Source organism: Melitaea cinxia, chromosome 5 (assembly GCF_905220565.1).
Source record: "Melitaea cinxia chromosome 5, ilMelCinx1.1, whole genome shotgun sequence".
Classification (NCBI taxonomy): Eukaryota; Metazoa; Arthropoda; class Insecta; order Lepidoptera; family Nymphalidae; genus Melitaea; species Melitaea cinxia.
Genome location: NC_059398.1, coordinates 12,850,723 through 12,867,500, shown reverse-complemented (window position 1 = coordinate 12,867,500; position 16,778 = coordinate 12,850,723). Strand labels below are relative to the sequence as shown.

The 16,778-nt window shown below is 31.1% G+C and overlaps 2 protein-coding genes across 2 annotated transcripts; both read left to right on the top strand.

Moving 5' to 3' along the window:
- Positions 1–3,725: 3,725 nt before the first annotated feature.
- Positions 3,726–5,034, top strand: LOC123654062. The gene is made up of 2 exons (XM_045590021.1): positions 3,726–4,274; positions 4,397–5,034. The coding sequence occupies exons 1-2, from the start codon at positions 3,850–3,852 to the stop codon at positions 4,884–4,886; spliced, it is 915 nt and encodes a 304-aa protein (XP_045445977.1). The 5' UTR covers positions 3,726–3,849; the 3' UTR covers positions 4,887–5,034.
- Positions 5,035–12,154: 7,120 nt separating this feature from the next.
- On the top strand, positions 12,155–15,091 carry LOC123653624 (tissue alpha-L-fucosidase). Its single transcript, XM_045589619.1, has 6 exons — positions 12,155–12,407; positions 12,511–12,649; positions 12,733–13,199; positions 13,280–13,420; positions 14,391–14,749; positions 14,934–15,091. Exons 1-6 carry the CDS (start codon positions 12,170–12,172, stop codon positions 15,027–15,029), a joined length of 1,440 nt encoding a protein of 479 aa, XP_045445575.1. The 5' UTR covers positions 12,155–12,169; the 3' UTR covers positions 15,030–15,091.
- Positions 15,092–16,778: the final 1,687 nt, after the last annotated feature.

Genomic DNA, 16,778 nt, shown 5'->3' with positions numbered 1-16,778 from the left:
ACTTAATTTCATTTGTAGTTCAAACAACAACAAATATTTAAATTTGTTTCATTTTTGTTATTGTTATTTGTGATGCGAGTTTCATTTGAAATGTTCCATTTTACTTATGTGATCCTTGGGTTATGTTGTCTTTAATGCTGATAAATTGTCTTAATAATACTTTTTAATATTTTTAAACTAATCAGGTTCATAGGCAATAGCGGAATTATTATTTAATTTATTAAAAGCAAAACTGTTAATAAAATGAATCAATTGTTGTTTGTGTACATAGATATACTTTTTTTTTATTAAATGATCAGGGTTACCCGAATATACAATGTATCATCGCATACATAAAAAACAAATATTAAAAAATTTTGTTTTAACATTATAATATTTTTTTAATAATTACTAATTTAAACAATTGGTAATCCTTTTCAATATTTCTTATTGGTTCAAAATATTATAATGTATTATTTAATGTCTATTGTTAAACTATTATTTAGTTCCTCTTATTTAGTAAAGTGGAGACGTGAACTCTTAATATTTAAGATGTAAAGGATTACTTTATAAAACAATTTTAGCAATTTTATATAAAAAAAAAAAAAAATATGACTTAAAAGTAGTCCAAGACTGGAATTTTACAATAGAATAAATTTTCCTTAATAATACATTTTATACATATTTTAAAATATTTTTTACCTATTATAAAAGTATTAATTGACATAATAAAACCATAAAATTGTTTTATTTAAAGTATTTTTGAGTTGTATAATGCATTTTAGTAGTAAAAGTTGTAAATATTGTAAATATTTTATTATGATAGAGCACTTGTTTTATAATGTGGTAGTCTTGACACATTGTAGCCTGTAAATAAATGACTATGAGTTGATATTTAGCATTTTTTATTTACCACATTACAACTAGTTGTAGTTTAAATTGTAGTTTTATAACTTTCACGAGTTTTCGGGATAAAGTAAAAAAAAAACTGCATATCCAAAGCATTAATATACTTTTCCTATCAGTAACAATTGTTAAGGCCTATTTTGCCAGTTGCTGGTTAAATTATAGATGTTAAGATACAATATTATCTACAGTAAAGGGAATTAATTATAATGTGATAGTATGTAGTGTGATACACATATCATTGAAGTCTTTCAATGTGGTTTTAGGGGAAAGGCTAGAAGAACTGGAATGAGAAATTTATTGACAATAACAATTCTTCTCATACTGACAATAGGAAAAGTCAATATTGAAAAAAAAACTGCAGGACCAGATAATACGACTATACACTTAATTGACGACGCGTTGGCGCAGCGGTCACGGCTTTGTCTGTTGCTCTTGCGCTCGCGGGTTTGATCTCCACTAATGACAAACATTTGTATTGGCCATACAGATGTTTGTAGTGGTCTGGGCGTTTGTACTTGTGTATTGTGTTTCCAGACCCCCGACACAGAAGAAAATTCTCTGGGGGCTGTTGAGTGTGAAGCGCTTATTATTACTATTATTCGATTTGCCGTTTGCGACCCTAATTCAATGAATTATTTGAGCTGATTCAATTAATGTATAAAACAGCGAAACTTAAACAAAGCAAGCATTAGAAAGCTTAATACAAGTTATACAAGATAAAGTTAATCTTGATAAGGCCAAGGTTAGAGCAAAATATGGGTTGCCTGGAAGAAATGGCTAATTAGCCATAAGTCCGCCCATTGTACTTCACTGTCTGTAACTATCTTTATGCTTTGTTTGTAATATATTTGTGGTGTACAATAAAGTATAAAATAAAATAAATAAATAAAATATTAGTCCGGATAAGTATGTACTTAGGAAAGGCAAGTACGGGAAGTCATACTAGCTCTACCTCTTATAAGCAGCCAAAGAATCACTTTCCTCCTTGACCAACCTCTGACTACAAACTCATATAGCCAGAGGTGTAGCGTTGCTGCCCCTACCATTTTTTTTTTTTTTTTTTTTTTTATTAATTTAACACACATAATAAACAATTTTCATTGAGTTCTTTTATGGACTAAATTTTTTTTCGAATTGGACTTTATTTTACGTTAGAAGGTAAGGCTGCAATGTCATCTGCGTATCGTTTAAAAATATTTTTTCACCAACAACGCTAAATACTCCATGGTTTGTATGTAAGTACTAAAGGTTGTAATAAAGGATAACCCTGTCTAACATCTTAACGAACTTACACCTGTTCCAATTTGTCAACTATTTTGACGTGACAACGTCTAATAAATCGATGAAAGCCGGCGGCATGCACGAAAAAGGATGACTCATTGCGTTACACTCATTGTCCCGTTACGCTTAGTAATAGTATAGATCAGATAGCTAGATAGCTCAGTAATAGTGTAGGGTACCTGAGCCTCAGCGAAATGTTTTATGTTTAAATGTTAAATTAAAAATTATGTGGAGTCATGGGACACCAGGTCGGAACGAAGTACCTTCGGATAGTAAAATTTGAAAAAAAAAATGTTTAATTTTATAAGTATTTTCTAGTTCTTGATTTTTTTTTTTAATTTTGTTGATTGGTTTTGAATTAAGAACATAAAAGTATTTAGAAAATTTAGTATTTTAGAAAATAACAAATACCGTAATATAAAATAAATCAAACAAAATTATAATAATAATAATAATTCAAACTATTAAGTGAAATAAAAAACCATGTCTATTTATTTTTGTCGACAGTATAAAAATACATAAATAATTTAAAAAAAGTTTACTAGTAATATTTTAGTTTTACAAACGTCATATTATACAGTCGTGTGACTGATATTACGTCACTTCCGTTATATATTTTTCTTACGGTTTTAGTATCACATTTTTTTCTGTTCGCTCGCCCAGCCAAATGTTAAGCTTGCCGTAAGGAACTTAGTTCCAAAAGAACAATAGGTTCAAAATGTTTATTAAATTTAAATGTTATTGATGTTAATGTTATGAATGTTAATGAGCGGATCCGATTAAAGACACGGTAAAATATGCAAGTTGCCTATTGGCTTATATTATTTAGCGCGCGCCATGCGTGTGCGATGTTGTTTTGCTGAGCAACATCTAAATGCTCGGTAATTGACCGAACAGAGATGATAGACAAAATGTTTGGTCACTTAATAAGACCAGACAATTTGTTGAAAGATAAGAATAAGAAAAGCGCTTGGTAGATTGAGAAGACCATGAACAGAGTAAATAAAGGAGAAGGCAGATGTCGTGTCACTAGAGTGGTTAAGTTCCATATAAATAACAGGAAAAAATGAAATGAGCTCGACCAACTAGAGCACAGCTCCTAAATTAAGATTATAAATAGTACAAATATAGGTCAATTACCAACAAACAATGCATGGTCTGTTTTTGAAACACCTAATTAAACTTCTTCACCTACGACCCAGAAATACTTTCATCACACAATAAATAAGAACTTATCGTTGTTGTAAACTTCAAAACTATGTAACGTCATACTAGGTCTCTGGCCTCTTATATCTGACCATTTGTGACGAGGACTGGAGAGGGTCCCAAAAATCGAGAAATTCGTGTGACGTAATTTAAGATCAAAAATTATTCTAATTATAAAGGCAAAAAGTAAACATTTAAAAATTTACAGTTAACAAATATCTGAAGTTTTGATGAGCGATGAGCTACTATTTTCTTAACGCGAATAGATTCATAATTTTCAGCGATTTATTCAAGTGGCAACACTAAATCGAATGCTCAACTAATTCAACTATGGCTCAACTAATCAATCGACAAACGGTGCGTCGAGTGACGAGTCGGCGTCGCATATCGGATTGACAACACGTAGTTTACTGTATAATCTAACGATTGATCGTCAAATGCTGCTTTCGGTTTTGCTTTAAATCCAATGTTTATATGGAATTGTTGTCTCATTGGTCGAAAAGTTTTTTGAGTTTTGGCATGGAGTGGTCAAAGGAGTACAATAACTATGAGTGGTCTAAGGACAAGACACTGAAACTGATTGAACTACTTCAAGTAAATGCTAATTTATGGAATCCTTCGCTCTGTGATACTCGCAGAGATAAACAAAAACGAAAAGAGGAATTGCGTGGTATTGCTGAAATATTAAGGATATCAGTTTTCGACGCGACCAAAAAGATACAACATTTACGCACTCAATACAACAGAGAGTCGGCTCGAGAAGCTCGGGCTAATTCAGAAGGACCCAACAATAGATACGTTAGCAATTGGTACGCCTATGAATATTTGCACTTTATGAAAGACTCAAACAAACCATATAGAGTGCTACAATCGGTAAGCCTTTGTAACTCTTTAAGTAGAAATAGGAATAAAAACAGAATTTATACTTGAAAGTAAATAAATTTGTGTACCAATCGAATTTATTACCTTAATATTATTTTTCTCAATTTCAGGAAGACCAGTCAGAAATTAATGGCTCTTTTCAAACAAATGCTGAAAACTCAGTCAATGATTGTAAACTTGATAATTTTTCTCCACAGCCTAAAATTGCCCGTACTGAACTTCTGCACTCCTTCAAGCCTGAGATCGTTTATCCTACTACAGCCTTGAACAGAGATGAATTTACAGTCTTTGGTGAATATGTAGCTAATGAACTAAGATCGCTTAAAGGGGAGAAAAATTTGCTAGTTGCAAAGAAAAAAATACAGGATGCAATATTTGAAGTTAAAATGGGCTTAATCAATGAACTTCGATCGGAGCAGGGTTCTACATGTACAGTTTTTACTACGCCTACAAGTCAATCACATTCCTCGACAATACACAATGGAAAGTTATACACAACTCCTATTATGAGCACGATTGCTAGTATAGAACCTTTGTCTACACCGCAAACTCCTCCAACAACTGGTATAAGTGAGATAATTATCAGTGGAGCTTGCCATTACTCTACTTTCAAAGTTGATGAACAATAGCAGTGTCAGCCACTTCCAGTGGAAGTGGACAAAAGTGACAATTATAACATTACAAATTAAACAAACTGTACGACTGATGTTCCAGGGATGTGAATAAAATGTGTAAATTGTATTAAAATATTTATAATTTGTGCCATATAAACTATCATTTATAGTTTTATTTATTTAAATATTACACTTAAAATCTTACTACTTTTTATTTAGTATTTCTAGTCAACTTTAAGATTGTTTATAAATCTTGTAGTATTTTTTATTTTATCATAATGATATTATTTATTAATCATTTAAAAATGTAAAATAGTGTACAAAGTGTGAAGAAAAACATTGTATCACATTTGTTCTTTAAAATATTATTGAAAACTTATACAGTATGTATTGTAAATAATATTTTAAATTGTGTAATGCTGTAAAGAGTAAGTATATTCATTAGTTTTTGTTGTATATAATATCTTTAACTTAGAAGTAATTGAAAATGATAGAATACTACCAACAAAATACAATCTTTAATAATGAACATTATTTGTACCATGTTTCATTATTATAATATTATATTTGATTTTAAACATTTGACTGCTGGTGAGTTGCCTTCTTTCCATGTAAGAAATAGAATAAGGACTCAAACAACCCTGTTGTTGCTCCAGCCTGTAGTTCGACAGATAACAATTAATAAACAAAATTTATTGATTGTTAACTGCCAAAATATATATAATAATATGTGAACTTTTTTTTAAAAACTGTCAGTTAGATATTATTATTTTAATTGTGTAAATTAAATACATACCATTTTTATTTTATGTTCTTTTACATTTTAATTTTTTATGACAATTGATTTTAAAATATCTACACAAATAAATGGAGAGCTGGTTTATTTTTTGTTCAGTTATACTGCGAAAACTACTGAACCAATCGGAATAATACTTATACATTGGTGATACATTGGTGATTACTTATGTAAAAAAATATGGACAGACAGAGGTCGCTAGCTTATAATATATATGTTGCAGTCAGAACTCTTAACCGTCAAAAGTACTATTGACTAGCGAAATCAGTCAACAGTACTTTTGACTGGACAAGTTGGTCAAAAGTGGTTTTGACTGAAAATTATTGGTTATTAGTACTTTTGACTGCAAATTCGCGGTTAAAATACTTTTGACTGACGCTCTCCGTCAAAAGTATTTTTAACTGCAAAAAAGCGTCAGTCAAAAGCACTATTAACTCGTTAGATGTGAATAAATTTAGTCAAATGATCCTGATAAACCATAATAAATTTATGCCCACAATCTTCTTGCGACTGCATGTCAATCAGATCGATTTGGCAGCGGCTGTTCATTTCAGTGTGCAGGATCGGTTTCTAAACCTGACCCATTCTTTTCTTGCTATTCTTCCTTTGGCATACTTCGCACATTGATAAATATATATTAATCATTTCTTTTGTAATATTAGCGTACTTTTTTACCGTTTCATTCTTAAGTCTATCGCGATCACCATGCCCTTTAGAAATATGAGCAGCATCAATAATGTCGTAGATTTCCTCAGCCGGCAAAAATATTTGACAGGTTCTGTGTTTGTAATTTTATACCACAAACTTCAATGTGTTAAAGCGTTGTAGTCTACTGTACTGTAATGGTGATTCGTTTTCATTAAATTTCGCGTCTTCCACATCCATTGCAAACTTTTTAAATTTTTCTTTTGTCATCACATTGAAATTACTATCTTTCATATCTTCAATTGCTAAAATTCTTTGCAAAAAGCCTTCTTTCTTTTCGTAGTCACTCATTTTTGTTCTAATATCAGCACGTTCTCCACTAATAATGAGTAATATAAAAGTTTATATGTGCGTTTGTCGTTATTTTTATCGACCACTTTAAATTTTTAAGAGTTTTGACTGATACAACCAGTCAAAACCATTTTTGATGGAATCATTTAGTCAAAAGTACTTTTAAACTGTTATTGTAGTCAAAAGTATTATTGACTAATGCAAACGGTCAAAAGTACTTCTGACTGATTTTGCTAGTCAATAGTGCTTTTGACTGGTTAAGAGTTTTGACAGCAACATATATAACTGACAATAAATAACAGCTGTGAGTCATGTTGATATTTGTGGTTTTGTATGAATTAATTATTTATCATGACTAAAAACGTATTCATTAGTTCACATGCTATATTGCTGTTACTTGAATATTTAATTATATTTTACACTGTATTGAAATTTGTGATACCTATCCATATCATATTTAGATAATATTTTTTTTTATATTTTACTATGTTAACTTTATTGTTGTGTATTATTAACTTTGTATAGTCAGTACTTTATTACTTTGTGTTATAATTTTCATTACACAAATATGTCATTCATATTTAAATTGTCACACAGAATAGTTTTTTTTTTGTTTAAAACTTTAAGGCGTGTATTAAAATAAGATTTTTTTCTTATAATAAGGAATTATATGTATAATCTAAAATAACCCGTTCGGACAAATCAGTTAAAATGTTAATGTTTTCGCTGATGCTTGTATAGATAGATGTTTTATTCATCAAAAAATAATCAATAAACTAATCATGATGTACTTTTGGTTTGTGGATAGGTTGAGACAAGAAATAAAACATACTTTTCAACCCAGAATCACCTTATGATAGAAATACAACCCATTAAATTGCGGAACATATCCCGAATCCGCTTGTAACGTCCCACAGCTGGCCATAGGCCTCTTACTCTATGTAGGAAAAAGCTCTCTCGGAGCTTAATCCACACGCTACTCTACTGCGGGTTGCCGGATATATTCCCTACTTCGAGTAACGATCGCTATCAGCTGTATATGATAACAATCAATATATGACAACTTATGGTGCTCTCCGAGGTACGGTGGGGAGATCCACAAGGACAAACATCTAAACCGAAAAGAAATATTTGTACAAATGAAAATACCCAACCCGAGCGGGAATCGAACCCCCAAATCGTCGGCGTTTAGTGCGTAACATGTATCTAAGCAAATAAAAGATCTCATTTTATCTCATTTTTACATTTTTGAATTGTTTAGTTGTAAGTGTGCCATAAACAGTTATTAGCGTATGATTTTGTTTTATTTTAACGCACAACAGGGTATGACAGGGTATCGCAAGAATTTCATACAATTCTTGCGATTAAATTAGTTTAATTACTACTTAAATTTTAATTTATTTTCGTGCAACTCGGCGTAAATTTCCTAAATATTTTTATGTACTTAATTAAAAACCAAACAACAAAACATAAAAAATCTAAAAAACTATAAAATATATATAAAATTCAACATTTTTTTTTCAAATTGTGTTGCTTCTATACTATCCGAAGGAACTTCGTTCCTACCTGGTGTCGCATGACACCACATAATTTTTTATAGTTATTATTTTTATTACATTTACACTTATTTGCTAACTACAATATATGTACACTTATTTGCTACTTACAATGTACACTTAACCTATGTTGTTCTTAGCAGACACTTTTTTGTGTACTTAGAAAGTCTTTTTATCCATTTTCTCTTTTTTTTTTAATTTATAACATCCTATCTTATTAAGTACATATATAAAGCCTTATCATTATAATTACATTATCATATACCTATACTATTACATTTATTGTTTCTATTACATACATTACAATTTGATCTACGCACAATTTATATTTACAATATTATGATGTCTTCACACCACTACATTTTTCAACATTTCGAGCACACTCTCAATGACGGCGGCATATCTATGGTGAATGGCCATCTTGAGACTTTGCTCAAGGATTTTCTTGTCCGTCGTCTCCGCTGCCCTCGCCACAAAGCGACCAATTGCGTCGTTACGGTCGTCGGTGTAATAGACACAGGTGTTGGTGTATCTAGTCACCGCGACTACAGCTTGCGAAACGCTGTCGTGGATCTTGAGCCTCCTTGTATTTGCCTGGAGGACGATGACGTCTTCATAGGTCTGGCCCTGCGCCTCATAGATGGTTAAGACGCACGATCCCTTACCGGACCCGTATCCCTGGTCAGTCAGCAATATCTTCTCCTCTTGCGTAAATACCAGGTATAGGGTTCGGTCCCTTCCTACAGCTCGGATACAGCTCGGATACATACTTCGGCTACAGATCGGATCTTTGTGCTTGAGCTGTACACGGTCTTGTAAACCTCACTGATGGCAAAGGCGATGTCTTTGGGGTTACGATGCGTGCACGACAACTCGCACGAAATAGTCGTTATAAGGGTTGGTCTACAATACCGCATTTCGAACAGGTTATCCCTGTCGATGTACGGCAGATGGTTTATGTCTCCGATGAGAACTAACTTCTCAGCTCCCGATAGTCGGGGGGGTGTTTAGGCGCTGCCGACACGGCACACGCACCATAAAGAGCGGTCTACACCACACATATCTCATATTATAAAAAATGAGATAGATGACCTCGCCCAAAAATTTACTTGCTTCGTTGTTTTAAGATCTAACGAGTAATTTGAAAACAATAAATTTCGAAATTCACGTAATTATTCACGTAGGCCGCCGCCAGCCATGGATTGTGCCGGTTGCGCTGGCGGTTGCGGGTTCGATCCCCGCACATGACACACATTTGTATTGGCCATACAGGTGTTTGCCATAGTCTGGGTGTTTGTGCAGTCCTTGTGGGTCTGCCCACTGTGCTTCGGAGAGCACGTTAAGCCGTCGGTCTCGGTTGTTATCATGTACACCTGATAGTAATCGTTACTAATAGTAGGGAATATATCCGCCAACCCACATTGAAGCAGCGTGGTGGATTAAGATTTTTAATTTCCATTTGCTTCATTTTTCCCCATAAAAAAATAATGTAAAGGGGTAAGATCGGAGGAACGCGCCGGCCACCCAACAAGTCCTTGTCGACTGATCCAGCGGTGCGGATAATTTTCATTTAGAAAAGACCTGACAATCAGCGCATAATAGGCAGGACATCCATCCATTTGGAGGATCAAAGAAGAGTTTTGCGTGTTGCAAAGAAATCAGAAATGATCCCGAAATGATTCGTAGGGCAACGCAGCAAAGTGTGCTTCGCGCTACAATGTGTTTGCAACAACGGGGTGGTCATTTTGGACAATTGATGCATTAGGTCAAAATGATAAGCTTAATGGCAAGGCTATTTGATGTTAATTTCCTAAGAATAATAAATGATTTATGTAGATACATACTTTTGTTTTATTCCTACGCCGGTGTTTAACTGTGTTAACTGCTTTTTTTAAACGCTGATTTAAAATTTTGTATCTGAGTAATGATTGTGCAATTTTTACTTTAAGAATGTTAATACCATTTATAATAACTCAAAATTAAAAAAAAGTAGGGTAATTAGGACGATGTTTTAAATTTTTTTAACATTATTGTAAAAATGACGAGAAAAAAAAACAGATTTTCATCAAATTCTTCATTATTCTAAATTTATAGCACTAATTTTCTAGGATATTTTTACTTCATGAGCATAGCCTATTTATTGTTAGCAAACATTATAAAATTTACTCCATTGTGATAAGACATTTAGTTTAAAAGTTACACCGATTTATTTAAATAGGACTAGCAGCTGCTACTAAATTTTTTAAAATATTCATTAAAAATCAAATATACTTTTTTTATTTTTTTTGAAATTTTTTTCATCGATGAAATAGGGTGTAGTTTTTTCCGATTTTGATATGTGCACTTTATGAAGACTCACCTGTATATTTGAATAAGAAGTAATTAGAATAGTTATATTATTTTAAAAAAATATGCGATACACTTAAATTTTCGCACATTAATCTAGTTAACAATTTTTTTATAGAAATAGGTATACTTTGTTAGTCAAAAAAAGAAAAACGTTGAAAGTATCACAAAATTCACACAACATACCGTAACATTAAATATTATTATTAAAATTTTCACGTTCGTTATTTTAAAAATTAGTGCAATCAACCGTATTCATTTAATTATAGTTTTGCGTAATAAAATTATATGATCGCTGATTCTATAAAAAGCGTTTTATTTAGTTATCTACACTATTTAAACCTATAAGATACTGTTGTTGTTGTATTTTACTCAGTACCTCTTCTACTTCATAACGAGTGATAACGTTGACCTTATTTTTCGAAGTCACTTTAATAACGTAATTGTAGTAAGTACCTACCTATATATTATTTTTCACAAACGCATTATAATATTGTATAATCACTTGTCCAAACACGTAAGTTTTAAATTTATTAAAGTTTTAGTTTCTTTGTATTAAGTTTAGTAACAATTCCATTGATTGTCGGACCCATTCTACAGTGATGTTTTAAATTATAAATGCCCCTTTTATCTTAAATTTATTGTTATGGTTGATATACAACACAAACATGTAAATTGTAGGTAAATACAAAGACATTCATTAATAAATTTATAATAGCCTTTAGTAATTTTATCACTACAAGGCTTTAGTTATTATTAAAAAGAAAATAAAGACTTTTGTATATTGACGTGGTATCTTATATTGGTACGGTGGCATGCAAAAGTTTTGGGCGACCGTGTTTTATCCATATATTTAATTGATAAATTATTTTATTCCTTTACTCAATTATCATTCAATATCAAACAATATATATATATATATATATATATATATATATATATATATATTGTATATTATATATATTTTTTCGGCATATTTTATTTATACCTAAGAAAATGATTTTCGGCGGTGTGCAATACGTATTGGGCTACTGGCGCTACTGCAATACACGAACTCGTCGAACGCCAATTTTTTTACATATTTTTTTTTATAATCTCAACTCAAATAACGAACCAGTGAAAGAAAAAAAATCCATCAATTAGGTATATTGAAAAAGCCGAGTGGCCCGAAACTTGCATATATATATTAGGTAGATAGGTCAGTACACATGTAGAGACCTATATTTATATTGCGCTAAATTACTTTAACGAAAAAATATAACGCAATGTGTTATAGTAATAAAATATATTTAAATTTCAATTAGAATAATTACAAACTTTCAATTTCTTAATGTATTACCTATATATTGTTCAGTATTCCTTTTAATATTTATTCTACTCTATGGTTCACTATAATCTTGTACCATTGGTCAATTACCATGTCCAAATAAAATCAGCCTTTCGCCTCGGACTAAGAATCATAGTCCGAGCTTTTCGCGCTTTAAATTAAATATAATATTTATTGTTATATTATTTATTTCGCAGTTTATGCTGAAAATTTAATGGAAGTATTTAGTTTTTCCCATGTAACATAATTATTCTTAGTACCTTGGGTTGAAAACAAAATGAGTATGTTTATGTTATTTTTTATAATAAGTATAACGACTGCTAAAAAATTCGATCAAAATGATTTTGATTATACTGAATCTAAAATAACAAAGAGATATGCACCCACATGGAAAGACTTGGATACTCGTCCCTTGCCTGAATGGTACGACACAGCTAAAATTGGAATCTTTTTACATTGGGGAGTATATTCAGTACCGAGTTTCGGATCAGAATGGTTCTGGAGTAACTGGAAAGGTAAGTAATAAAAATTTAAAAATATATATTGGATATACACAATCTATCCTGGAGTGTGTTTTACAATAACTTTAAGTGTAGTAATATTAATATTTTGTTCTAGCGGGCAACAATAACACAGTAGCTTTTATGAATAAAAATTATCCACCTGGATTTACATATCAAGAATTTGCTCCAATGTTCACAGCAGAGTTCTTCGACCCTGATGCTTGGGCGTCTTTATTTCAAAAAGCTGGTGCCAAGTTAGTAATTCTTTGATGACAATTTTTTTCCTTGTTTTACTATCTTTATTCTATTATGTTTATTTAATAATATATTATTTTAGATATGTTGTCCTAACAAGCAAACATCATGAAGGATTTACATTATTTCCTTCCCATCGCTCCTTTAGTTGGAATGCTAAGGAGGTTGGTCCGAAACGTGATATAGTTGGAGAACTGGCCCAAGCTGTGCGCAAAAATGATATGAAGTTTGGTGTATATCACTCACTATATGAATGGTTTAATCCCATATACTTAGAAGACAAGAAAAATGCATTTTTAACCAAAGAGTATCCAAAGATAAAACTGTGGCCTGATTTGAAACAGATTATTTATGATTATGAACCTTCTGTAATTTGGTCTGATGGGGATTGGGAGGCTTTAGATGTGTACTGGAACTCAACCGATTTGCTTGCTTGGCTGTATAACGATAGCCCAGTAAAGGATGAAGTTGTTGTCAATGATAGATGGGGTATTGGAATTCCTTGCCACCATGGAGACTTTTATAATTGCGCTGATAGATATAATCCTGGCAAGTATAAACTTGACTGAATATTTAATAACAACACTCTTAAAAATAATTGTTAATGACTATATAATTATGAATTGTAGGCAAATTGCAAAACCACAAGTGGGAGAATGCTTTTACTATCGATTCAAAGTCATGGGGTTACAGGAGAAACATGGCATTGAATGAAATACTCTCTGTCAACCAGTTGCTAAAAGAAGTGGTGTCTACAGTCAGTTGTGGAGGTAAAATTTATTTCATACTAGCTGACCCTGCGAACTTCGTATCGCCTAACACAAACTTTATCGTATGGTATTAAAGTTCAAATTGACTTTTAAGTATTATCACAAATTTTTTGTATGGGAGTATAGAAAAGTGTTGTTTTTAGACTTTTTCAGGAAATTAATTTTTTTTTTTTAGAATTTTTCTCTCCGTAAGAACCATCCTCGTACTTCAAGGAATATTTTAAAAAAAGAATTAGCGAAATCGGTCCAACCGTTTTCGAGTTTTGCGCTTAGCAACACATTCAGCGACTCATTTTTATATTATAGATTTATTGCACAACTTTGTAAAATATATTAATTAAGTTAAAGGGGGAAAGCCTTAAAGATATACAGTCTTATATACCAGCCAATATTAGGTTCAGAACTTTTTTTAAGTAGATGGTCAAAATAAGGTTTATAATATAATAGAGATAATAAAATAAAATACAAATAATCAGGTAATCCATACCAATATATATACTTATATATACATACACATACAAGTATTTATACATCACAAAAAAATGTAATACTTGTATGTATATAAATAAAGCAGTTCAGTTTATTGTTTTTACATTTAGAGGCAAGATAATATTTTTGAGATAAATAAATTAAACATACAGTTTGGTCAATGACCACAAATATTATTTGTCTGAACCATTCAATTATTTACTGATAAGCCAAAACTAAACAATACTAATATACTACTAATCTAAGTGAGTTTGAACTTTTAACTACAAATTATTTCAATGTAGTAATTATTATTTGTTACATAGAATTATTATTTGTTACATGTAATTTTTTTTCTTGAATTATGTGATAAAATCATTATTAACTAAAAGTATAGGAACCTTATGCCATGGTTTTTTTATAACAATTATTGTCAAACTCTAAAACAAAATTTTAAGTAACTTTAAAAGATATAGTTATATTTCTTTAAAAATAATTTCAGGTAACGCTCTCATAAACATAGGACCAACAAAAGAAGGTACAATTGCACCAATATTTCAAGAGAGACTATTAGCTCTCGGTGAGTGGTTGGACGTTAACGGAGAGGCCATATATGGAACTTCTCCTTGGAACCATCAAAACGATACTATCAATGACAATGTATGGTACACTTGCACCAAAGCTGAATACAATGCTCATCGAACATCTTCTGTACCACATAGATTTGATACCATAAAAGCAATTTATGCTATATTCCTTCAATGGCCTGAAAATAATATATTAAAAGTAGCCAATATAGCACCTTATCTTCATTCAGGCATTTATAAAGTCAAGATGCTCGGTAATCAAGAATATTTGAAGGTGAGTAATTTAGGTCAAGTATTTTCAATAAATAAATAGTATTGCAATGTTAAGAGTAGTGTCAATAAGATTGTATTAAATTTCATTTGTTTTAATATATTGATTAGAATTCCTTATTACTTTAATGAGTTTTGACATTGTTACAAAATAAACCTTAAATTTTGAAATACATTTCATTTTTCAGTGGAAAATAAGTAGCGGCGCAGCTTTTATAACGCTACCCGATAAAGCCACTGTTAGATCAAAAAATGCTTGGTCTTTGAAATTCACACAAATCTAAGTAGCGATATGAAAATAGTCAATTTATACTAGTGAAATTAAAAATACATGTTTTTGAATAAATTGTGTTTTATTAAAGTACATAACATTTAGGTGTACAATTGCTGAAATACAACATTCAATTGTGCGAAAGGATTATGATACATAGGATAAAGAAAAAAAAAACTATACATACAGGTTAACACACAAGATTGCTTTGATTTTGATTTGTTTAACTTTATTTGTGGCTTACAATTAGATCAATATATCGATTTACATAGAGTACTTTCGTACAATAATTTAAACATTTAACAGAAGGTTGAATAAACTTCACTATGGATCAAAATATAATAATATTTTCAACAATTAAGAAAAACAAAAAGGGCTACAACTACGTGTGCTCTATTGGTTGAAGGGTCGCCGGTCACAACTGTCGCTAATCAGCAAGTTTCATCTCTACAAAACGATCCTTAAACTAATTTGTACCTACGAAATACAACTCTGGGGGACAGCTTCCCAATCCAACATTAAAAACCTGTAACAATCCCAAAACAAAATATTGAGAATGATAACTGGTGCCGCCTACTTCGTGACAAGAGAGCAACTACATCACAACTTGCACATGACAACAGTCAAACAGGAAATACTCTTCCATACAAATATGTGCAAGAAAAGAACCACCATCCAAACAGCGTGGCCAATATTTTGATGGAGGAAAACACTGCAACTCGTTGATTGAAATGGAAGATACCCCAAGTTAAGTTGTAAAGTAATGTAGGATGTGACACAGGTCCCGTACCGAGCATGCCAAATAGAACTCCAACCTATCCACTGACAAATATTCGTGTGGCGACAGATTACAGTGTAATGGGAGATAAAAAATAAATAAACACGATTAAGGGCTTCGACATTTTGCACTTGAATGTTTAATAACTATACATTGGAGATTAATTATTCATTTATTTTTTAAATATCCGAATCCAATTTATTTTTGTTTATGCAATGGACCCGTAAATTAGTTGTTAAATGGCAAAGCACAATATTTGAAATACCGAAAGCCACAAGTATTGCTAATTAAAGGTATAGGTATGCAAACTTCAAAGTATCTAATAATAAGATTACATTACATTTTATTTCTATTTCGTTACAAGTTGGAAGCCATTATTTTCTTTTAATTTGCAGTTGCGTTGTTTAACAGTACACCTACAATTAATGGTATACTAGTATAAAAATTCAAGCATATAAAAATATATATAAAGTATCTTCCTGCGATTACAGTATGCTATAGCATTTTTGTTTACGTTATTTTTCTAATAATCGTGGTTTATTATTTGGAAAAGCATAATTTATTGAAAAGCACCATTATTTACGTACATGAAGCCCTATGAGTAGAGATGCGTACAACTGTTCTTTTATATAGTTTATTTAGTTTTTGTACTAATTTACATTAATTCAAAATACATCGAGTGTAACTAATTTACTCCTACTATTATATTACAAACATTCTTATACGTATATTTGCAAATTATGACGAATAATTCATTTGGTTAATTAATTAATATTAATGTGCTACATATTTTTTCAAGTAACTTATATGTTAATATGGCTATGCTTAACTGTATGAAGATAATTTATGGGTATTAATTTTTGTGTCTACATTTCCAAAAAAAAAAAAAAAAAACAATGCGAACTTAAGACAATACGAAAAACGCATTTTTGGAATGTTTCATTTGAAAATAATACGGTAGTTATTTAAGTGTTAAATAGTATA

Coding starts and splice junctions, on each gene's coding strand:
- LOC123654062 (XM_045590021.1), top strand. CDS start 3,850: ATGGAATTGTTGTCTCATTGGTCGAAAAGTTTTTTGAGTTTTGGCATG. Junction 4,275..4,396: donor CTTTGTAACTCTTTAAGTAG/AAATAGGAATAA, acceptor TAATGGCTCTTT/TCAAACAAATGCTGAAAACT.
- LOC123653624 (XM_045589619.1), top strand. CDS start 12,170: ATGAGTATGTTTATGTTATTTTTTATAATAAGTATAACGACTGCTAAA. Junction 13,421..14,390: donor GTCTACAGTCAGTTGTGGAG/GTAAAATTTATT, acceptor AAATAATTTCAG/GTAACGCTCTCATAAACATA. Junction 14,750..14,933: donor GTAATCAAGAATATTTGAAG/GTGAGTAATTTA, acceptor TTCATTTTTCAG/TGGAAAATAAGTAGCGGCGC.